This window comes from Balaenoptera ricei, chromosome 1 (assembly GCF_028023285.1).
Source record: "Balaenoptera ricei isolate mBalRic1 chromosome 1, mBalRic1.hap2, whole genome shotgun sequence".
In the NCBI taxonomy this organism is placed as follows: Eukaryota; Metazoa; Chordata; class Mammalia; order Artiodactyla; family Balaenopteridae; genus Balaenoptera; species Balaenoptera ricei.
Window position 1 is genome coordinate 188590789 of NC_082639.1, and position 25726 is coordinate 188616514.

The window sequence follows — 25726 nt, forward strand, 5'->3', positions numbered from 1 at the left end:
CTATTATAAGAAAATTACCTTTTATTGATTTATTTTATTTTTAATTTAAAAAAATTTTTGGTTGTGCCATGTGGCTTGCAGGATCTTAGTTCTCTGACCAGGGATTGAACCCGGGCCATGGCAGTGAAAATGCCAAGTCCTAACCACTGGACCTCCAGGGAACTCCCAGAAAATTACGTTTTATATTTAATTTGATTTAAACTAGGAGAGACAACACCAGGCAAAGGCATATATTCTAGTGGGAAATTCTCTAAAATGTCCAATGGTGGCTTTAAAAATATGAGAATAGCAATATTTTACATCTAATTTTTTATTACTCACTTTGAGTCTGAACAGATGGTAATGAAGAGATTTGGTCACCAGTTTAAAAGCTTGTCTGTTTGTCTAATTATATTTCTTTTCTCTACAAAGTAAAACTGAAATACCTTGGATCTCTTTATTGCTTGTAATGTGCCCTCATTCCTCTCTCTCTCTCTCTGTGTCTTCTTTTCTTTCCCATTAAATTTGTTTACCCTTTTTTTTCTCCTTTGTTTCCAGCAATAGGAGCATTTAGAAGCAAAACTATCTTGGAGAGGGGTGGGGGGTGACGGCAAATGGATCAAAAACTAGCTTCTGGTCATTTGGTGGTTACTATAGCAATAATCATGTTGGGAGATTTTCAGCCACAAGTAGTTTCTATAACAACATGATAGGGTGCTTTAGAAATAGACCTGAGGTAAATAGATTCTTTAAGGGTCTCTTAACCCCTTTTATACCACAGGATTAGCATCTTCTTGGAGGATAAAATATTGGTCGGCTTATTTGATGGAAGCCTTTAAAATATTGCTTTTATGTTGTAAAGATTAAACATTTTATTTTTCTATAGAGACCTGGCTTTAGCTGATAGGATCTTAGGCTCCTTCATTTCAGAAAATAATTGATAGCATCCTTATTCTGTTTCTGCATTGTGAAATTGAAGTAGTCTTTAAAGCTGCTTCTTTCATTGTATTGCCCCAAAATGTGGAAAGCGGTAAATACTCCTCACTATAGCATCTATCAATTCTCTCATACATCAGATGTGCTTCAAATTAGGCATGGTTTCTATTTGACTTATAATTTACTAGGTATTATAAAAGGAAGTTTATTGGAATTGTTTTGAATTTATTGTTTTAGCGTGGTAAAAAATGACACAGAAGAAAATGAAGGCTCCCGTTTCATACATAAGTATCATTCAAGAGCCCCTTCTAAGTGAAAGATTAATGGGAGTGTACACCAGGTATATGATGAAGGAATAGTTGGTGGTGGGCTGGGGACAGTTTTTCACGAGAAAAACACACGGAAAGCTTAAATTTAGTGACACAGTCAGTTACATTTCGGGAGATAGGGATTAAACTTGCTTGGTTCAGTTCCATTATGAATTACTGATTATCGACTATGCTGGATATGGGAGGTATATACAATGATGACTAATACATGGGATATACTTTGAAAACAATTATCATCTCAAGTAAAAACATTTTCTATTATTAAGCAAAATATCAGTTTACTTAAGTTTATTGATTCAAAATTAATGAATTATTTGCTCGAGTTCATCCTTCTTCTTTCCCCATCTACCCCCTCCCTCCATAATATTTTAAGTGCAAAGGCACAGCCGTGCCTTCCTAAAAGAGATGATTATGGGCATATTTCAGCCCAGGTGATTTCATCCAAGGTACAGTGTCTCATGTCTGCACATGTAGCTCAATTCTATGCATTTTCTACAATAGAACTATCCTTATACTTTTATTATTTTCTATTCAGTTAAGCTGCCAATTCCCAATATGAGACACTGTCTTTCAACTCTCAGGAGGATGTCAACAATCACGCGTCTCCCTCTGAGTTTTCTCTCGTTCCCCTGGTGTTCTGTGCTCGGTAATGAAGGCTCAGCCTTCATTCCGTGTGCGCTTGCCACAGCCTTCTGGGGTAGCGTTTGCCAAATGGGCCCCTGGGAGATGGAGACCCATCCTCCATGTGTGTCACGGGGTGTGCAGCGGAGCTGAGGCGTGCCTGTGCACCCCAGGGCCTGCTCAGAAGGCAGGGCACACGGGCAGGGGGCCATCCACACTCCAGAATCTTCCCCAGACCAAAGGCGCAAGGGCATTGTACTTGCTGCACTCAGTGTCACGGGGCTTTTAGCTGAATAAAAAGAAAATGAAATGTATTCACGATGGTTTCCAGGTTATCTAGTAACCACAGTAACCTGGGCTTTCCCCAAGTCTGGCTCACAACCTACAGTGACCAGACCAGCAAATCATTCTCTTTCTGTTCCAGTGCGGTGAGCCTTAAAGTGAGCAGAACAAATTTCCCCCGGGGGAAAACCAATCAATCAGCAAAGCAAACAGTCAGCGTGGACTTATTGCACTGTTCAGGAGCTAGTGTTCCGAGTGTGGTGGGAACTGAATACACAGAGCATATGTACAGACTGAAGAATCGAATGTTCTAGTTCCTGAACTTAAAGTGTTCGTTTGCTAATTATGAAGACAAGTCTCCATACGTGAAACAGAACAATTCAGGAAGTTCATAAATAAGTGTGATGTTGTCTTAACAATGATAAGTTCTGTGTCTGCTCGGGCCAGGAGATCAACAAGAATGCAAAGATCTGGGAACGACTCATGGGAACGTAGGCTTCTAAGGATGTGCACGATTTGAATGTACATCATAATTAATAGGCTCTTAGAAAGTACCTTGACACCTCTTTATTCATGCCTACTGCTATAATCATGTCATAAAAGAAGATAATTTAAATACTAGAGGACTAATGGCTTACTCATAATTATAACCAAAAGTAATTTTTCTAGACATTAGTTCCCTGTACAAAATTATGAGAAAACTGTTGAGATCTGCATTGTCCCACATAGTAGCCACTAGTCACGTGTGGCTCTGAGCACTTAAACTGTGGCTAGCTAGGGCTGAGGTGCACTGTCAGTGTAAAATGCACATAGGATTTCAAAGACTTAGTATGAAAAAAGATGTAAATATCTCATTAATTTTTAACCCTAATTACATATTGGAATGATACTGTTTTAGTTATATTTGGTTAAATAAAATATATTATTTTTTTACATTTAATTAATTAATTAATTTATTTATTTATTTATTTTTGACTGTGTTGGGTCTTCGTTGCTGCTCAGAGCGGGGGCTACACTTTGTTGCGGTGCTAGGGCTTCTTCTTGTGGTGGCTTCTCTTGTTGCGGAGCATGGGCTCTAGGCGTGCGGGCTTCAGTAGCTGTGGCACGTGGGCTCAGTAGTTGTGGCGCACGGGCTTAGTTGCTCCGTGGCATGTGGGATCTTCCCAAATCAGGGATCAAACCCTTGTCCCCAGCATTGGCAGGTGGATTCTTAACCACTGCGCCACCAGGGAAGTCCCTAAAATACATATTATTAAAGTTAATTTACCTGCTTACTTTTACTTCTTAATTTAATTATAATTTTTTTAGCGTCTTTATTGGAGTGTAATTGCTTTACAGTGTTGTGTCAGTTACTGCTGTATAACAAAGTAAATCAGCTATATGCATACGTATATCCCCATATCCCCTCCCTCTTGCCTCCCTCCCACCCTCCTTATCTTACCCCTCTAGGTGGTCGCAAAGCACCGAGCTGATCTCCCTGTGCCATGCAGCTGCTTCCCACTAGCTATTTTACATTTAGTAGTGTATATATGTCAATGCTACTCTCTCACTTCGTCCCAGCTTACCCTTCCCCCTCCCCATGTCCTTAATTCCATTCTCTACGTCTGTGTCTTTAAATTATACTTTTCACTTGAAGACTTAACATTACATATGTGGCTCACATTGTACCTCTGTTGGACAAGGTAGAGATGCTTGCTATTTAAATTGCAGCCTCTGGACCCTCAACATCAGCACCCCTGGGGGATTATTAGAAATGCTGACTTTCAGGCCTCACCCTGAAAGAACTGGTGAGTCAGAATATCGGCAGTGTTCATGAGATCCTCGTGGTTCATACGAATGAAAAACTGTGAGAAGTGCTTATCTAGATACTTCTTAGGTGCTTCCTTTTAATGATTCTATATTCATTTTTTGGATTTTTTCAAATAAATGTTTTAAAGTCTTCTTGGCATCCTAATCTACCACATATTAGCTGCATAACTTTGGGGAATTTATTTAACATCCCTGAATCTCAGTTCCTTGCTTATAAACTGGCTATAATACCTCCAACCTCATATTTTTTCTATAAGAATTAAATGTGACATTTATCCCCAGAAACCAATAAATTGGAGGCATTTTTGTAATATCAATAATAAAATTAAACATTAGATTATTCTAATTTTTTCATTCTTATATCGTCCATACTATTTTGGTGTACAGTGGAACAAGCTAAAATTTGAAGGGCTGTTTTCACTTACTTTACCAATTTTCTTTATTTTTTTTCTTTAACCTTAGTTATGTATAGTATAATTACTTAAAAATCTGATAAAAATCTAATGGAAGATATTTAAACTTTCAGGTGCCTTTTAAAATATTTATTTATTTATTTATTTATTTATTTATTTATTTATTTATTTATGGCTGTGTTGGGTCTTCGCTTCTGTGCGAGGGCTTTCTCTAGTTGTGGCAAGCGGGGGCCACTCTTCATCGCGGTGCGCGGGCCTCTCACTATCGTGGCCTCTCTTGTTGCGGAGCACAGGCTCCAGATGCGCAGGCTCAGTAATTGTGGCTCACGGGCCTAGTTGCTCCGCGGCATGTGGGATCCTCCCAGACCAGGGCTCGAACCCATGTCCCCTGCATTGGCAGGCGGATTCTCAACCACTGCGCCACCAGGGAAGCCCCAGGTGCCTTTTTAGAACAAAAGTGCCATGTAGCTAAATTATTCTGCATGATGGTTTTATAATTAATATTGAAATTATGTCTGTTGATCATTGATTGGTTAAATAAATTGTGGCTTTATGGAGTGGGGAAAAAAAACTTTTATTTTTCTCTTCATTTAGAACATTTTTAGCTTTACTGTGGGAATTTCAATTCGCTAGAGGCAAAGGAGCTAGTAAAATGTAAGTATTCCATTAAATAAAAGGGGTTATTTAAAAGCCTGTCCTTATTAAAGTGTACATGGATTATAATAAGGTCAGAGTTTCTAGGCCTGATTAGCTTTAAATGAATTTAATGTCAAAGGAACATATTAGACCCTCATTAAAACTTTCAGTGATTGACATTTAGTAAAAATGACCTTTGCATTATTTAGTCATGTTCTAAGGATGACACAGGGCAGGGCACCTTCTCTGGGGTTAGTGTGTGTGTGATTACAGCCACAGGCAGGATGTACTTGGTCCATCACCCTGACCCTATTGACAGAGACCTGATCCCATCCAGACCTGTGATCAGGCATATTCTGTGTAGATGAGGACCCAGAGGCTTCTATTCTCATGGGGAAGATTTGAGAGCAAAAGAAAGCTTTGGAGAAGCAGGCCCCTGATTTCATCTGTGACAATGTTAATGATCAGAAATTGTACATAAAAGCACCTAGCAAGATGGCAACCATACGCAGGGGATTTAAAATACCTTTGTGGAAAAATTTCTTGGTGAGTCTATGGACACTCTATAGAGGAGGTGAGATGCAGGTGACACCAGTGAGCTTTGGCACAATCTTCTCAACTGGAGCAGCAAAGTGGTGCTTCAGAGTTTGCATGTGAGTTAACTGTGCTAAATTTGCAGTTGGCCATGCTGGGCTCCTACATGAACCACGAGGACAGATTCTCAAGAATGTGTGATGACAGTAAATTTGTACTTCCCAGAACTCAAAAACTAATAACTCTTTCCAAAATCATACAGTCTCATTTTCCTTGGGTTCATTCTTTTATTAAACATGCATTTATTTACCAAGCACCCACTATGTCAAGGTACTGTGCTTGTCAGTAGAAGGGGACCAAGGCAACTATGCTTTGGACTCTGCATTGAAAGGAAAGACAAATAATACTGATAAATCCTTACTGATTATACATTTTTATAAAGAACTTTATGTATGTTATCCTTTTTATCCCTCATGATAATAACAATAATAACTATAATACAAATTGGCTGACAACGCTCTCTCTGTTACGAGCACTGCTGGGAATTTTATTTACGTTAAATAATTTAATCTCCACAGTAAAATTATGGGGTAGGTATCGCTTTTATAGAAATGAGAACTAAGGCACAGAGGTGTTAATTATCTTAATAAAACTCACGGTGTCTGTAAGTGGCAGAGTCAGGATTTAAACCCAGGCTCCAAAGTCCATGCTCTGAAGCACTGTGCATATGACTACATAGTATCTCCCTTAGAAATGAGGAAACAGGCTCCGTGACCCTGAGTCTGCTAAGACCACAGCTTTGGGTAATAGCAGAACTAAAATTTAAACCTCTGTCTGTCTTACCACAAAATTACACTCATGCCATTACATTAAATTGGCCTCAATTTAGAATTTAAAACCATGTCTGTAGAAATAGCTACGTATGAGAGAGTGAAGGCCTAGTTTTTTAGAGGCCACAGGAATGCAGAGGAAAGGAATGGTCTTAAAGGGCCCATCTACTTCTTTAACTGTCCCGTGTGAGCCTATCATTCTGTGCATTAAAGTAAGTGATTTACCCGATGATTTGCTCTGCTTGATTTTCAAAAGAGGTGAGAATAGGAGCTTCACAGCGAGGCTTAAATGATAATTCAGGTTTTCTTGCTCATTCATCCATTATTCAACAAATTTCTATTGATTACCTACCACGTGCAAGCTATTTGACTATTTCCCAAATAAAGATCTGCCCCTCCTGCCACATTCATCCTCCCCGGGCCAGTCCCGACCCTGGAGTTATATTTCAGTCTCTGCAGAATGCCAGGCTCAAGAAAATTCAACCAGACACTATCCTAAGTTGAAATTCTTCAATCTGGAAATTTCTCCTCTATCTCCAGTAGCGTTGTTTGTAACTTCTATTTCATTCTAAAGGCAACTCATCATGGATAATTTGAAACCTGAACGTCCCAAATATTTGCTGTTTGAAATCCAAACTATGATTGAAATTGTTAGGTGGTTCACCAAAATGACAAGGGCCATCCGATTTACCAAATTTCTGAAGGAAGAGACAATAAATCTTGAATAAAAATTTTTTTCTTTGACAGCTGAATTAAGTCCTCTTTATTAAGGCAATGGCTATTCCAATTATAGAAATCAGTAGTGGCTTTTGAGATGTGGTTTAATGAAATATAGAAATCTATATTAACTTCTAAAATATCAAGGATGTAAACAAAATATCTATATAAAGACAGTAGACTTTGTTGTTTCTTAATAAAAACAAAAGTACAAATAAAATAGAAACAACTCACGAGCAAATGTTTACTTATTCTTCTATAGGAAAAGATCTTTTATATGAAAGAATATCAGAAACGATTCAGTAGATGTTGCTGGGAATATCAAATTTATGGTCACAATTCCTCAATTCATCTTCCATTTTTACTTAGGTAAAATTAGGTTAAATGTATATTAAGAATATAATTAACATTAAAAAAAAAACCAAACCTGTGCCATAGTATGTTAAAAAAAATTACTTTATCCTGCAGTGGGCATGTCCTGCTCCCGTCCCAGGCAGCAGCTTTCCCCAGTCCCTGCCCATGTCTCAGTAGTTTGAGGAAACAACACAGTAAAATACCTGCCCCAGAGCAATGAGCTCAGAACACTTTATTTGTAATAGTGGGAGTACAGGTGAGTGTTTGATCTACTTAAATGTGAGGCGTATTTAAAACTGCTAATTTAACCCAGGTATGCGCAATAACAATAGTTCCACCTACAGCCCTTCCTTCTTCTGCTAACAGATTTGATTCTTAGAGTTAATATCAATAAAAATGAGGACTAGAGAGTGATATGGGGAGAATTTGATTAATAAATCCTAGGAAAAGACTAATAAGAGTTGTATAAGAGGGCATTTAAATTAAAACAAAAAACAAAAAAAAAACAAGGGTCAGTAGTTAGCCCTACAAATACATACACGTGTACATGTACACATGCAAAGTGTATACATATATACACTTTATACAGCAAGGGACATCTTTAAGGTAAGGATCATGGCTTTGACTATTAATATCCACAGAATATTCACTGAGCATTTGCTGGGCATGAATAGGCACTAGGAACACAAAGATATAGCAGATCCTCTGAACAGTAAAACCCTTATCACAACTCTCACTTCACGTGGTATTTCTCTGAGCCCCAGACTTAAATGGTACTCAACATAGAGTGACATGGTAAGATACTCTTGGGTGAGAGCAGATTTTTTCCTACGTCTAAACTGCGTTTACCTCGGTTTGATCCTTAGCAACTCCAGGTACTTTACGGGAAAAGTGTCTGGTGTGTGTTGAATGAGCCCATCGGTAGGCTCTCCGTGTAAGCGTATACTTGGGTCTGTGTTTTGTTTCCTAAAATAAAATTCCTGCAGTGACAAAGTGTTAGTAAATGGCACTTTTTTTGTTATTATTGTTATTGCTATATTTTGTATTAATCTAGTAACTTCTCTATTAGGAACCCCAGACGATCTCTAAGCATCTTATAACAATAAGACCTAACATTTATTGAGCTGCCAAGCATTTAAATCTAGTGACTTAATCATCACAAAACCCCTAAGAAGTGGGTTCTACTGTTCTCTCCTTCTTTGAGGCTGTGCGTGGCAGAGCCAGGATTGATAGGGCATGTTTCACTTCACAGACTTTGCTCCTCTTCCGGCACTCTCTCTCCCTCTCTGGCAAGTCTCCTATGGTTGGCCAGTCCAGACGTTGCCAAAAATATTGGTAATAAAATGAAAGTTGATAAAATTTTCAGATTCTTGACTGATGATTATTAAATCTGAGAATTACCTGTCTATTTCTTAGATAAGTACATTAAAACCATCAAGGACAAAGGAATGAGTACTCTTTATAGATAGTAATCTCGGAGATATTAAAATGCTTTTCCCTAAAATCACCTTGCAGTGTTTCATTGCTCTGAATAAATATATTCTACCTTATAACTAAGCTAAATTACCAAAATGGCCATTTCCAAGTAAATCGAATTATTAGAAAATACACACACACATAAATCCTAAAGTTTGAGTACTCATCTTCTTTAAAACTGGTCAAGTTACTTTTTCCTTCTCAGCAAATATATATATATATATATTTGTATATGTATTTTTATGTAATGTATATATAATGTATATTTATATTAAAATATATGCATATGCTTTTAGCACTAGCAATACTAAAATAGCAAATACAAAAGAATTACAGCAACTCTATAAAATATTTTATTTTGTCCTGAACAGAGAGTTCAAATTGCTCTTCAACCCCTAAAAGGGCTCCCTGCAGGCATCTCCAGAAAGTGTGGGAGGCTGAGTGACTGGACTGCAAGGTCTCCTCGCCTTCTTCAGCCTGAGCTGGTCCACATTCCAGTTTTGTGTGTTGGGATTACTCATGGCATTTTCCTTGGAGGAGTTCTGCTGTAATTCAGAAAAACGAAAAAGCCTGAAACCCATTATTCTAGAACTTCTTATAATATCCAGTAGATGGCAGACTTTACTACAAGAAAATAGTTTGGCATACTCTATAAATTGGTCTGAGAATATCAGTTACACTTCACACCCAGTAAAGTTTTTACCCTGTGTCTAAGTCTCATAGGAAAGCTGGAAACAAAATTCTCTTCCTATATAAGGTTTTTGTGTGTATGTCCATTTAAGTCTTGTTCTTAAGGTATTATCATTATAAGAATTATTTTGTTGTTCACTGAGCATACACACCGTGTACATGGTATAATATAATAGTATATATGATAGATTCTTTTTCAACTTAGGTGCACAAAACTGGAATAATCATAACCCTTACTTCATGACACTCCCATCATTGGTCTGTGCATATTCTGCTTTTATTTCCTTAGTTGGCTATTTAATTAGTTGTTTTTAATAAGACAGTAAATTGCAGTTCCTTTTTATATTTGAAAAATATTATTTTCTTTTTGATAGGCAATTGTCTTTGCTTGTTTAGTAGCTGAAGCATCAGTTAATAATGCCTAGGTCACAGACCGCATTTCCAAGAGGTCCTGTCAGCATCTCACCTAGGGACACACCCATTAAACCCAGACAGCAAATGGTGCCAATAACAACATCACCCCCAGAGAAGACCCAGTAAAAGGATGTGCTTGGTGGATCGTCTTGTCCAGTACCAGCACTGAAAACATAATTCGAAGTGCACATGTAAGCAAAGCGATGGGTGTGTGTGCATGTGTGTGTGTGTGTGTGTGTGCGACTGTATTATAAATCTACCTATTTTGCTTTGAAGGATATTTTGTATTACATTTATTCAGTAATACTTTAAAAGTTACTGAGAGTTATAAGGAAACAATAGTAAAATTCTCACCACCCCCATTTCTGCTTCTCATTCCCAGCCTGCGCTCCCCAGAAGCAACTACTTGAAACTCTTCCTGCTCTTTCTTACAGTTCTTCTTTATATATTTTTAAATAATAGGCTAGGCTTTATTTTTCACTTTTAGCTACTGGCATAATCTCTTGGAATTCTACTATGATAAAAGTGGATTGAACCTTCCTGCAGGTCTCAAACACACACACACACACACACACACACACACACACACACACACACACACAGTCACTCCCCCAGCTCTACTTGATATCATTACATTATTACCATTATTGTTATTATAAAGAATTCTCTTCAGTTACATGGTATATTATGACTTCATTTCCTTTCTTGTACAACATTCAATTTTCCTAGAATTAATACTGGTAAGAGGTTTTCTTCAATTGTTTTGTTTAATTTTCTAATATGTGGTACTCTGTGCATTTTTCTTCCTGGAATCCTTCCTGGAGCTCCACTTTTTCTGCTCTCAGGGCTGGTTAATCTCTAAGCAAGCAGCACACCTGCCATCTGGGAGCTATTTTCAGTAACATTTTTTGCTCCTTTCCTTTGTTAGATCCCTTGTACCCTAGATTCCATTCTCTGTCTTGGCTTACACCCTCATTTCCATGGCCCATATATCTTCAAGAAGCTCCCTGAAAAGTGAAAATTTGAATCCCTGAAAATGTTTCTCTTCTCCCTTCGAATGTGATTGATAGTTTAGCTGGGCATAGAATTCTAATTTAGAAGTTATTTCCTTTCAAGATTTTTAAGGCATTGTTCTAATGTCCTCTAGTTTCCAGTGTTTCTGTTGATCAATCAAATGCTATTCCGATTTATGATACTTTGTGAATGAACTGTTTCCTGTCCCATCTCAGGGAAATGATGTGCCTTGCTGTGGATTTATTTTTTATTCATTTTCTAGGGCACGTCATAGAAACTTTAAATCTGTAAACTTACTTGTTTTTAATGATAGGAACATTCTTTATATTCTGTCATAACTTTAAGTTTCTTCTCCCTCCTCTCCTTGTCCCCCTCGCCTCCTCCCCGTTTTCTTTGGTGTCTCATTTTGAAATTCCTCTTTGACTGATCTTCTAGTTCCCTGTTTTTTCTACCTCCTATTTCCAATCTCTTGGTAATTCTTTTGTGGGGGTGAGGTGGGGGAGATTTTTCTCAGCATTAAGTTTTAATCACTCAACTGAATTTTTAAATTTCTGCTACTTGTATTTTTAATCTCAAAGATCTCTTGTTTTCTAGAAGTTTATCTTTATAACCCTTCTACTCGTTTCATTGCTGCTATATCTTTTCTTGACTCTTTAAAAATAATAATTCTCAAATTTACATAAGTTTTGGTCCTCTCCCTACACTGTCTTTGCCTCTTCCAAGTTACTTTTTTTTTAAAAAAATATGTGTTTTGGTCTTTGTGTTTGATCTTAGTTAGAGGTTTTCCTCAAATGTCTGGAAATCTCATACAGTCTGTTCATATATAATAAGGAAGTACTATTGTTTCTTAAGTTGATTAGTGAATACAAAAATGTTCATTTATCATTATTTTTTACAGTATAATTTAAAGTATAATTAAAGGATAACTATGCCCTATATACTTATGTACATTTCATATATAGCTCTTATTAAAGAGCTATTTGAAAGCTCTTTCTTTATGTTCTAGGGTCTGCCAGCTTATTAGGATTTATTCTAGAGTGATCAGGCTGGGTCATTTCAATGGATGACATCCCATATCAGTATCTGAAAGTATTTTCACTCAGGCTGGCCAAGAGAAATAACTCTGTTTCCTGCTTGGAGTATAAACCTGGTTTCTGGCATTTTTAGAAATGAATTGGAAATGAGGTTGGGAAGTGCCTCACAATTCTGTATAGACATCCACTTAATTCCCTCTTCAGACCAGACCCAGCCACTCCTGCATCACCAGTGTCTCTGAATCTGCCTTCATGGGAGAAACGGACTTGCAGTTTCCTAGTGTGAGAAATGGAATATGAGCATCTAACTGCTTTCAATGAGTTTTCCAAACAACCTTCCTTTTTTCAGCCCCACTTGCACGATCATTTCAGAAGTACCTGGAACGCCTAATTCCTGAACCTGTCTGGGGTTCTGTGGCATAAACTGGTCTGGTTCTGGGATTCTCCCACTGCTGGCACGGTGTCTGCTCTTTCTGGCTTCCTAAGACTAGTACTACTCGCCCACTTCCAGTGTGTATGTGTATGTGTATTTATGGCTGTCTACCTCCTCAACCTCTGTCTTGGCTCTTGCAAGTTTATGATGACTTATTCCTTTCTGTATTATTTTAGGATTTGGGGGGGGTCTGATTTATTGAGGTATAATTTACATATAATAAAATTCACCACTTTTAAGTGGCAAATGCATACGATCAGTAACTACCAGCACAATCACCATACAGAATGCTTCCATGAAAATTCCTTTATGCCCCTTTGCATTAAGTCCCTTCAACCACTTCCATTCCCTGGTGACCACTGAACTGCTTCCAGTGTTATAATTGTGGCTTCTCTGGAATGTCATAAAAATGGAATCATACAGCAGGTCTGGCTTTTTCACTTCGCATAATACTTCAGAGATTCCTTCATGTTATTCTGTGGATCCGTAATTTGTTTCTTTATATTCCGCAGTAGTAGTCCAACATGTGATATATTAGAATTTATTTACCAGTTGATGAACATTTGGGTTTTTTCCAGTGTTGGACATTATGAATAAGGTTGTTAAGAATTTTGCAAGCAATTTTTTGTATGGGCATTATGTTTTCATTTCTCTTGGGGGAAATACCTAGGTGTGGGATTGCTGGGTTACATGGTAAATGTATGTTTAAATTTATAAGACACTTCAAAACTGTTTTCCAAAGTGGCTACACCATTTTGAATTTCCCCCGGCAATGTATGTAACTGATATAGCAATATTAATAATGATAAAAGTAGTCTTTTAAGGTATGATGCATTATTAAGGACAAAAAAGGATATTTTATGAATATACTGGGGTCAAACCAGCAGGATGATGTAATCATTCGGAATTTCTATGAACATAAGAACATTGCTTCAGAATATAAAAGTGAAAATTGTCAGAACTAAAAAGAGAAATAGAAAATTTATAATCACTATGGGAGATTTTAATTCATCAATCTCAACAGAGAGAAAAAGTAGAAAAAAATGAGTACTGCTATAGAAGCTCTAAATAACACAATTAACAAACTTGATCTAATTGATTCTTGTAGATTTTCCATGGGGCAAGGAAGAACTCACAATGGAAATTAGAAAATATTTTGAATATAATGAAAAGAAATTGTAAGAAACACAGTAAAGCTGTGTTTTTAGAGAAAAAAATTTTAGTCTTAACTTAATAAATTAGAAAAAATCTGAAAAAGTAAACAGCAAGTTAAATCCAAAGAAAGAAAAATTAAGAAAATAAGGCAAAAGCGGAAATGTATAGGGCAGAAAAGATAGTATAAACAAACTCTACAAAGTCAAAATCCATTATTTGAAAGACTAATACAATTATTAATACATAGACAAGAAAGATCAGTTATAATAAAGAGGGCATGAAGGAGAGTTCCATTTTCTCCACATTCCCAACACTTGGTATTGTCAATCTTTGTCATTTAGCCGTTCAAATGGGTGTGTAGTCATACTGTTTTAAATTTCTGTTTCCCCAATGATGTTGAGCATTTTTCATTGTGCTTATTTGCCATTCCTTTAGGTCTTTCATGGGGTTTGGAAGGCAGCAGAAGTAAGAGTTATGTGAATATCACCATGGTTAAGTAGGAAACTCTATCCAAATTATCCTAACTTCTAAAATAATGCAGTAAAAAGAAATGGACTTTGGAATCAGACAAACCAGAGGTTCAAATCCCACCTCTCTATGACACTGTGCAAATAACTTATTCCTTATAAAACTTAGTTTTACATCTGTAAAATGTTTACACAAATGTTGTTAGAAATTTATTTTTAAAATTGCACTGTAAGGGCCTTGGATATAAATGCTAATTTCTTTGCTCTGTGTTTTTCCACACAAATGCTTCAATTCATGGCTTAAATGAAGATTCTTGATTTTTGAAGGAAGGAAAAAACCATCACCATTACCACTAACAAAATGAAACAAAACAGAACAAAATCAAAAACATAATTTCATAATAGGCCCTTGATGGTGGGAGTTAAGAGAGCAGACTTGTAATATTTGATTGTCTCTTTTCAGTTTGGACACAAGAACTTTAAGTACAACCAAATGTTTGAACTATTAAATATCTCTTCATTTTTCCTCCCTATTCTCTGCCCTACACCCTCATACTTTTCATACTATTGGCAGAGAATGCCAGTACCTCTCATGTTTTTTTTTCTTTCTTCTGAAAATAATACCCTTCCTTCACTTGCATTCATTTAAAAAAACATCTCAAGTACCTTTTCTTCAGTGAGGTTTTCCCTGGTACATTTGCCCTGGGCCCTGTGATCGCACAGCACTCTTCCTTCCATGTTTCTGTGGTGACATTTCTCCCCTTTCTTCCAATAAGTATGTACTGAGCACCTACAATGTGACAGGTAATGTTATAGACCCAGGAAGTACCAGAAACAAGGTCTTCCCCTTTCCTCCATGGAGCTAAGATTGCAATGAGGAAAACAGAAAACAAACATATACACAAAGAAATAAGAACATTTCATATGTATTAGAAAGCAAACAATAAAGATTTAGAAAAGGAGTTCAGAGAAAGCTTTTCTCAGGAAGTGACATTGTAGCTAAGACACGAACAACTAGAAGCCAGTCATACATTTGAAAATGTGATTGGAAAACCAGTACCTGAAAAAAAAAAAACTATAGTAAAAGGATGAAAGGATGATTAGTTGAGTTTTTCCATAGGGACTAGAAAAGGTTTGCTCTCAGGTCAACCCTCCTGATAACATATAAGCATATGTTAACCTTCTGTGCTCAGGCACTGGAGGAAAACTGTCAGCTGCCAGAAAGACTCCACGGAAGATAATTGTGAAAATCTTCTCACTCTTGTGTGATGAACCAGTCAATCATTATGTTCTCCATCTTCTCATCACCCAGTTGGTGGCCAGACCACATTAAAAAGAACAACTTCTCTAAACTCAAAATGGATTAAAGACCTAAATGTAAGGCCAGACACTATAAAACTCTTAGAGGAAAACATAGGCAGAACACTCTATGACATAAATCACAGCAAGATCCTTTTTGACCCACCTCCTAGAGAAATGGAAGTAAAAACAAAAATAAACAAATGGGACCTAGTGAAACTTAAAAGCTTTTGCACAGCAAAGGAAAGCATAAATAAGATGAAAAGACAACCCTCAGAATGGGAGAAAATATTTGCAAATGAAGCAACTGACAAAAGATTAATCTCCAAAATTTACAAGCAGCTCATGCAGCTCAATATCAAAAAAACAAACAACCCAATCCAAAAATGGGCAGAAGACCTAAATAGACATTTCTCCAAAGAAGATATATAGATTGCCAACAAACACATGAAAGGATGCTCAACATCACTGATCATTAGAGAAATGCAAATCAAAACTACAGTGAGGTATCACCTCACACCAGTCAGAATGGCCATCATCAAAAAATCTACAAACAATAAATTCTGGAAAGGGTGTGGAGAAAAGGGAACCCTCTTGCACTGTTGGTGGCAATGTAAATTGATACAGCCACTATGGAGAACAGTATGGAGGTTCCTTAAAAAACTAAAAATAGAACTACCATATGACCCAGCAATCCCACTACTGGGCATATACCCTGAGAAAACCATAATTCAAAAAGAGTCATGTACTACAATGTTCATTGCAGCACTATTTACAATAGCCAGGACATGGAAGCAACCTAAGTGTCCATTGACAGGTGAATGGATAAAGAAGATGTGGCACATATATACAATGGAATATTACTCAGCCATAAAAAGAAACGAACTTGAGTTATTTGTAGTGAGGTGGATGGACTTAGAGTCTGTCATACAGAGTGAAGTAAGTCAGAAAGAGAAAAATAAATACCGTATGCTAATGCATATATATGGAATCTAAAAAAAAAAAATGGTTCTGAAGAACCTAGGGGTAGGACAGGAATAAAGACACAGACGTAGAGAATGGACTTGAGGAGACGGGGAGAGGGAAGGGTAAGCTGGGACGAAGTGAGAGAGTGGCATGGACATATATACACTACCAAAGGTAAAATAGATAGCTAGTGGGAAGCAGCCACATTGCACAGGGAGATCAGCTCGGTGCTTTGTGCCCACCTAGAAGGGTGGGATAGGGAGGGTGGGAGGGAGACTGAAGAGGGAAGACATATGGGGATATATGTATATGTAGAGCTGATTCACTTTGTTATAACGCAGAAACTAACACACCATTGTAAAGCAATTATACTCCAATGAAGATGTTAAAAAATAAAAAAAGAAAGACAGCAATGCTCCTACCCGTGGGCAAAGTCATGGTGGCTTACAGTACAGATAGCACCAGCCCCGTGCACTGCATGCAGGGGATCAAGCAACTGGCTCTCTTCCTTTGGAGAGTGTTGTTTCATGAAATGCAAGATTAGAGAATGATTAACGAAGAATTAACATTAATAATATTACCAATTATAAAAACTGACAATTGTAAAATCCTTGCTATGAGATAGGTATAAAGTCAAACATTTTGCATGGATTATATCATGTCATCACCAGAAAATAAAATTTAAAAAAACAAAAAACGAACAAACAAACAAAAAAACTAAAAATAGAACTACCATACGACCCAGCAATCACACTACTGGGCGTATACCCTGAGAAAACCATAATTCAAAAAGAGTCATGTACCACAATGTTCATTGAAGCTCTATTTACAATAGCCAGGACGTGGAAGCAACCTAAGTGTCCATTGACAGGTGAATGGATAAAGAAGATGTGGCACATTTATACAATGGAATATTACTCAGACATAAAAAGAAACGAAATTGAGTTATTTGTAGTGAGGTGGATGGACCTAGAGTCTATCATACAGAGTGAAGTAAGTCAGAAAGAGAAAAACAAATACTGTATGCTAACATATATATGTGGAATCTAAAAAAAAGGTTCTGAAGAACCTAGGGGCAGGACAGGAATGAAGATGCAGATGTAGAGAATGGACTTGAGGACACGGGGATGGGGAAGGGTAAGCTGGGACGAAGTGAGAGAGTGGCATGGACATATATACACTACCAAATGTAAAACAGATAGCTAGTGGGAAGCAGCTGCATAGAACAGGGAGATCAGCTCAGTGCTTTGTGACCACCTAGAGGGGTGGGATAGGGAGGGTGGGAGGGAGATGCAAGAGGGAGGGGATATGGGGATATATGTGTACATATAGCTGATTCACTTTGTTATACAGCAGAATCTAACACACCATTGTAAAGCAATTATACTCCAATAAAGATGTTAAAAAAAAAAAACTTCTCTTTCTGCAGGAAGAGAGGAAAGAAATTTATCATTATACATATTTACCAAAGTTTACATGCTATTTTCTTCTGAAAGTAGTTGATTTATGTCTCATAAGAGCAAACTATACATTTTGTAATTTTTAAAATTATAAGCCTGTACTCTTACCCACTATTACATTAGTGAGTAATATTGTGAGACAGGAAGTAAAAATAAGAGAATGATGTATTAGATAAATCCACATGCAAAAGACAGTGTTTTGTGAGCTGATGCAATTGAGTTGCCAAATCATAAAGATTCTCTGTGATCATAATGTGTGTAGATTCAGGGAAACTTTGTACACATGCAGATAGCCAATGAATTTGGAAAAGAATCATAGAATTTTTGCTTTCTTGCAGGTTATCATTCCAATTAGAATTTTTAAAATGTATCCCTAGAACAGAGACGCTTTCAGAAAATTGAAAGTTCATAAACTTTACAGCATCTGCTTCCTTGCGGTGGGACTTAATCTGTCATCTGTAAGATGTACACAATATTGTGTTGCTGTGAGGATTATAAATAATATCTGTGAAACACCTGACATGCTTGGTACAGAGAGTAGACCTTCCACAAATAGTTGGTATTTTCTTTTATTTTTATATTTTTACTTTCCTATGCTTTTCTTTTTAGAGCATAAATGGTGATTGTGATAAACAGTCATAAGCCAAAGTATAGTATTCATTCAAATATTAGTTTCAGTTCGTATATTCAGAGACAATTTTGTATCTCATCTCCCAGTATACCCCCAAAATTCTCCATGAGAGAATGTGAATTTCAAAATTTGGGATTTATGGGACAATTTAACAATTCACCCCATTGCTCAACAGCACTTATACCTGAGAAAGGAAAATGCAGGAGAAGCAAAGAATCTGAAACCAGCCATTTTTGTTTCTTATTAGCAGCTATATGAAGAAAAATGACAAATCATCATTAATGACAAAAGTCATTATTAGACATCATTTGACAAATTCATCACCAGAATGCAGTCATTTATGTATTTCATTGAGTTTCTTTGAGATGCATGAAGAACAGAAAGAAGGAACTTCTTTAATTTATTGTCCACCATTTATTTGTAAGCTTCATCCTGATATTTTTTATTTCCTTGTAGATTCCTTTTGCAATAAAAATGACACCAAGTGCCTCTCAACTTCTTGCCAAAACGATTCTACATGCAAGGATTTTTCCAAAGACGGCAGTTGCCATTGTTCAGGCACAGCCATTAATTTGGACAAAGACTGTGACCATGAGAAAGACCCTTGCTTCTCCAGTCCCTGTCCAGGAAATGCCACTTGTGTGAGCGCCCCAGGAGAGAGGAGGGTTCTGTGCAGATGTCCTCCTGGGTACAGTGGGACCACCTGTAACACGGCCATTGCTCCCTGCGGCACCAACTCCTGCCAACACGGAGGCTTTTGCCATCAGGACCCTGTGCACCCTGTGTGCATCTGCCCTGCTGGATATGCCGGAAGATTCTGTGAGCTGGACCACGATGAGTGTGCGTCCAGCCCCTGCCACAACGGTGCTGTGTGCCAGGATGGAATCAATGGCTACTCCTGCTTCTGTGTCCCAGGCTATCAAGGCAGGCACTGCGACTTGGAAGTGGACGAGTGTGTGTCAGAGCCCTGCAAGAACGAGGCCACATGCCTCAACGAGATAGGACGGTACACTTGCATCTGTCCCCACGATTACTCCGGTAAGTGTGATTCCACTCGAATCCCAGATGATGTAATTAGCATTCTCTTTAATGTGACAGAAGCAGAAGTGACCTATTATGTCCCATCCAACTGCTTATGAAAATGGCCTTGACAGGAACTCATCAACAGATAGAAAGCTTCCTAAACTACTAAAAATCCACTGAGCCTAAGCATTTGTGTACTGTCACTGTCGTTGTTTTAAATGGAGTCCTACATTGTTTAAAACATAGATTCAGCCTAGAATTAGTGGGCTCTGCAGGACCTAGCCTTCCAGGTCAGGGCAGTACAGGCTCCCCGCAGAGCAGATGCCCTTCGTCCTAGCTAACCTAACATGTGCCCTCTCCTGCCACCGCAGCCTGGTGGGGGCAGGCCACAGGATGGATATGAGTAGATGGGTTTCTAGTGTCGAAGTGTGATAAACATACCAAGGATAGCAAGGCTGACGGAGCATGGTGGATGAGATAAGTCATGAGTTTACTCATAAAGAAGTCACTTCTTGTTGAATCTCCTGGAAATAGCAAGTAATAGTCCCTCATACCTATTCACAAAGTTTCTGCTGATGTTGATTTAGTAATAGAGTAACAAGCAGCTCATTCATTCCAAGGCTACGTGCTGTTCATTATCCTCACGCTCAGTCTCCATTCCTCCCCCCTCCCGCCATTCTCCTGAGTCAGCTGCCCATTTAGGTCAGTTTTTCATGCCAACCATCTTCCTTACACCGTTTTACTCTGTGGATTTTCCATCTACTATAAGGGGTCTTTGCTTTCTCACGTTCGTCCTAACTTCTGCTCACCACTTTCCCGGGCTTCCTAACTACTAGCTCTGTGACATCATTCTCCTGGCATGCCTCTTTTTCCCTTAGTTCGTGCCACTTTTGTAGCCTCCTGGGGTATTTGGCTTTCAACTTGCCTTTTCCCAACCCTTTGACACTTACTTCTTGGTCTTGTCATTCTTTTTCCAAGTATGCTAAGCAATATAATTATTTAAAAAATATTCCCCTTCAAAATTTGTACCAGAACCCTCCAGGATCATTTTGCTAATATTACAGATTCTAGAAATGTCTATTTTACAAAGTAGACATATCCCTAGTGGCTCTGATATAAAATTTGCTCCCTCTCCCTTGACCTTCACCTACAGCTAATCTTCAAATTCTGTTGTTTTGACATCCAGGAGGTCTCCCAAATTGAGCTCATCCACTCTGTTACCAGTGCCTTGCCTCATGCCGTCAGATCTCTTGTGTGAAGCACAGTACGTTCTCCAGAATGTACTCTTATCTTCCCCAACTGGTTCTGAACAATGCCTCCAAAATAATCCTTCTAAAATAGACCTGGCTGTGTTGTTCCCTTCTGAAGGACCTTGAGAGCTCCCCACTACATAGAGACCAATTTTAATGTCTCACTAAAAACCCTCCATAATTTGTCCCTTACTTATTGGTCATATCTCCACCCACCATTCCACCAAAGCACTATTTCCTCAAGGCATCTTCACTCCTTATTCTAGTGGCTTCCATCCTTCTGGAAGGCCCTTCCTCGAGTCACAATATCTACTCTGTGAAGTTCTTCTTTACTTTCAATCCTCAGTTCACCACCCAGCTCAAGAAGTATTTCTGACTTACTAGTAGCTATGTAGTAATTATGATTATTTATTACTTCCATAGTAGTTTGCACCTCTATTAAAGAACTTCCTGTATTCTGTCCTCTTCTTCAGATATCTGTGTTTTTGTCTCCTCCCACTGAAGTGTTAGTTTTGAAAGAAGTCATTTCTTATATTTGTTCTTTAATTCATCAATACTTTGGGGGTATTTATTATATTAAGTTAGTGAATTAAAAAGAGTAGTACTCAGCACAGTGAATAATGGTGGCTTAATAAACTGTTAGTGAATTGTTCTAATTAATTCTTCCTTATCTTTCTGGGCACCCTTCCTAGTAATGAAACTGATGTATAATAAATAGATATTAAACTAGATTTTACTTTCTCTTTTACTTTATGCATACTTTATGGTGGTAGAATGCTTGTGTCAAATGGAAAATTATTTTGTTGAGTGTCTTTGAATTACCAATACTATGCTAAAAGTTATGGGGCATACTAAAGGAGCTTATAAAACAGTACTTCTACATGAAAAAACCCCTTGTTCATATGCCATACTATCATATCCATTCTTTTAATTGAGTTATAGCAATTGATTTCAATTATTAAGTTTTTAAAGTATTTTTTTTATTGAGGTGCCGTTGATTTGTAACATTATATGTTTCATACAAACAGCATTATATTTCTACTTTTGTATACACTGCAGTGTGCTCACCACCAAAATCAATTTTATTAATTTTTGAATAAAAATGAGATGTAAATTTTTGTAGGGCTGGTTTGGAATTGCTTCTGTTTATAAAGGTCACATTTAAAAACCACTGTAGTTTATTAAGATAATATCTTCAGTTTCCTGCTCCTAATACAATATCCTGAATGGTGACTAAAAGGAATAGATGTGAGATCAAATGTTTCAGCCATTTTAACTACAGTTTTCTGAAACAGTCTTATAATTGCAGAAACACAGCTTGAAAAATTATGTTTTACAGTCTACGTGTTTTTACGTTTACATTTTAATTTAATTGGATTGTAATGAATCTTTTAAGTGGTTTAAACTTAGGCATAAAAGATGTCAAAGGTGTGTCCCAAATGTGAAATGTAGTAAAACTCCATCATAAGGCATTTCACTGTGCAGTAAATTAATGTATCCTGTGGCTTCATCATATCCCTGCTGGGCCTAATAAGAATCAATGCCTTTTCCTCACTAAAACACGCAAAGTCCACAGTGAGGACACTTCCCTTGCCCAGACCCTGATATAAAAGTGTTGTTCCCTATTTAAATATGTTCTCCTTTTGTTTTCCAAGAAATCAGCTACATTTTATTATTTCAGCTTTTCAAGGGACATACTTACAACTTACCTGCAAACAGCATTTCAGTGAACGACTCAGAAGGCAGTAAGGACCAGGTCTATTATTAGCTGGGTAGGCTTGTTCAGAGAGAAAGGTGTGATTTAGGCTTGATCACCAGTCTCCTCCCACAGTGAGGTAGCCCGCGTCTGGGATCTCCTCCGTGGTTCTCAGGCCTGACCGCACAGGAGCAACTCCCCACGGAGCTCTGAGCCAGAGGCGCTCGTTTCTGCCTCCCGAGAACCACATTTAGCTGATGGTTCTAATGCACAGCCAGGCTGCGAGCCAGAAATTAAGTTTATGTGAACCTAATTGGAAAATTTTCTTGCACAGTCCCAACCTTTAGACCCTCAAGGAAGCTTGTTTTTTTGGCGCTGTGCTGTGGTTGCCAGTGTTCATGGCAGCCCAGGCCAATTAATGAGAAACCCAAAGAAGGTCTATAGAATCAGGGAAAAAGCTGGAGCTGAAAAGGACAGAAGGAAGCCCTCGGCCCTCAGCACCGGTTCGCAGACGCTCCGGCTCGCCCCGGCCCTCCTGACGCATCCCGGAAACTATATCACAGGCCCGAGCTGTCGCGGGCTATGTCCAAATTTAGAGTCATCATAAAGAACCCGGCTTACAGGAAAAAGCCCGCGTTCCTCTGAGCAGCACAGCCAGAAAACGCAATAAATTTTCAAAGACAGGGAGGCAGGAGAGGAAAGAGTGGTAGCACTTGGAGAGAGGGTTCACCCTGCGGGGCTCCTCTGCTCTGCGCCCTCCTCCTGGGTGATTCATGAGCTACAGCAGCGGGCTCCGAGAGGCGCTCAAGGTGCTGGCGGGAATCTGCGCTGCATAAGCAAAAACTCGGTTTCAGCTGAAAGCGAACAGTGGACAACTTTTTTTAAATGAAAAGAATATTAGCTTTGAGCATGTGACTGCTTTTAGTTCAAGGGCTTGCAGTGGATCTTTCTGTAATTGAAGTCTTCGTTAGAATTAGCCCGATTGACTAATGAACATTTTTCACGTTAAAATGCCTGCAGCATGAGAAAAATAGAGCTACAGGAGGGCAGGGGGAAGGCTAGTTGGATGCACGGTGAAGCAAAACAGTATAGGAAAATATCTTAGTTCCTCAACTGTAAAACAGATCTTTGGTATAAAAATAATCTTTTGTGAAATAAGAAAAAACACTATATTAAATGTACTTATCGACTGTAAGATCCACCTCTATTTCAGAAACAAAAATATATGAAGAAATTCACTTTATATTCAAGAAAATGTCTTAGTATACGGAGACCAGTTAGCACATGGAGACTAGTTAGAAAGCCATTGCAAGACCAGGTGTAAGACATGAGGACCAGGCCTGGAAGAGGGGTATAGGCATGTAAGGGAAGAGTAGGTGTACCATCCCTAGGAAGAAGACTCGCTGACATTTATCACAGCCGGAATATTTCCAAACTTATTTTACCAACAAAAAACTTGAAATCCCTAATACGAAAATGAGAATGCATTAAAAGTTCAATTGCCATTTCCAGCTTAATGAATTTATAATCCCTACCAGTGATTCTCAAACTTTAGCACGCAACAGACTCACTATTAAAGTACAGTTTCCGATTCAATAGCTCTGAGGTGGGGTCCAAGAACTGCATGTATAGCAAGTTCCCAGGCGGTGCTGCTAGTTTGGGGACCACACTTTGAGAACCACCGATGTAGACAATTACATGGATTCTCATGTGGCATCCTTGATTCTTATTTCACAAACTTTATGAGACGAGGAAAAAGTCAACACAAAGTAGTTATATGTATATTTTAATATACTTATATTTTATTTTATATATTTTACATACTTATATATTTATTTTATATATACAGTATATACATATGTATATATACTATTTATTACTGGAAACAGTTCCAGATAAATGATATGGGTAAAAATAAATATTTGTTGAATTCATTCAGTCATTAATTTAGTGAACAAGCACGTATGTATATATTGAGTCCCTGCAATGTGTCAGGCATTGTTTTGTTTCTGTAAATATAATAAGAAAAGTGATGAAAAAGTCCCCTTACATTCAAGAAGGAAGAGATAGACATGTATAAAATAAGTAATAGGTAGGTAAAAATATGTAGTAGGGTAGGTGGTGATAAACTCAGTGGAAAAATGTAAAACAAAAATAGAGGGAATTAGGGATTAAACTTTAGGTAGAATGACCAGGGAAGGCCTCACTGAGAAGTTGACAGGAGAATAAAGTTCTAGGGAGGTGAGGAAGGGAGTCGGGCAAATGCCTTGTGGAATAGCACCCCTGGAAGAGGAACAGCAGATGCAAAGGCCCTGAGGCAGAGTCCTTGGAATGTTGGAGAAGCAGCAATGAGATCTATGTGACTGGAGTGGAGTGGACAAGGAGGAGACATAATAGGGTCAGATTACTGAGACTTATAGGTCACGGTACTGACTTTGGCTCTTCCTCTACGTGAGATGGGAAGTTGTTGGAGAGTTTTTTTTTTGTTTTTTTTTTTTAATTTTTGTTGAAGTATAGTTGATTTAAATGTTGTGTTAGGTTCAGGTGTACAAGAAAGTGAATTGGTTTCTTTTCCATTATAGGTTATTATAAGATATTGAATATAGTTCCCTGTGCTATACAATAGGTCCTTGTTGTTTATCTATTTTATATGTAATAGTGAGTATCTGTTAATCCCAAACTTGTTGGAGAGTTTTGAGCAGAAAACTGAAATGGTTTGACTCGCATTTTATTTATTTAATTTATTTTTGGCTGCGTTGGGTCTTAGTTGCAGTATGTAGGATCTTCGTTGAGGCATGTGGGATCTTTCGTTGTGGTGCACGGGCTTCTCTCTAGTTGTGGTGCACGGGCTTCTCTCTAGTCGTGGCACGCAGGCTCCAGGGCGTGTGGGCTCTGTAGTTGTGGTGCATGGGTTCCAGAGTGCGTGGGCCCTGTAGTTTGTGGCTCATGGGCTCTAGTTGAGGCACACAAGCTCAGTAGTTGTGGCACGTGGGCTTAGTTGCCCCATAGCATATGGTATCCTAGTTCCCCAAGATCCTAGTTCCCAAACCAGGGATCGAACCCCCATCCCCTGCATTGTAAGGCGGCCTCTTTACCACTGGACCACCAGGGAAGTCCCTTGACTTGCCTTTTAACAAAATGTCTTTGCTTATTATATTGAGGATATGCTGAAGGGAGAGGTTAAGGTAGAATTAGGGTGCCCAATGGAGAGTAATACAATAATCCAAGTAAATGGACTATTATTTGAGAGGAAAGAGTGAAAGAGAAGTATCACAATA

The 25726-nt window shown here is 38.1% G+C and overlaps 1 protein-coding gene across 6 annotated transcripts in view; it reads left to right on the forward strand.

Moving 5' to 3' along the window:
- CRB1 (crumbs cell polarity complex component 1) overlaps positions 1-25726 on the forward strand; it is a 265758-nt gene that overhangs the window by 114583 nt on the left and 125449 nt on the right. For all 6 annotated transcript variants that reach the window (XM_059942885.1, XM_059942896.1, XM_059942890.1 and 3 more), the window contains one exon: positions 18936-19517. In XM_059942885.1, coding sequence (XP_059798868.1) covers positions 18936-19517 — 582 coding nt within the window. The remainder of the gene's footprint in view (positions 1-18935; positions 19518-25726) is intronic.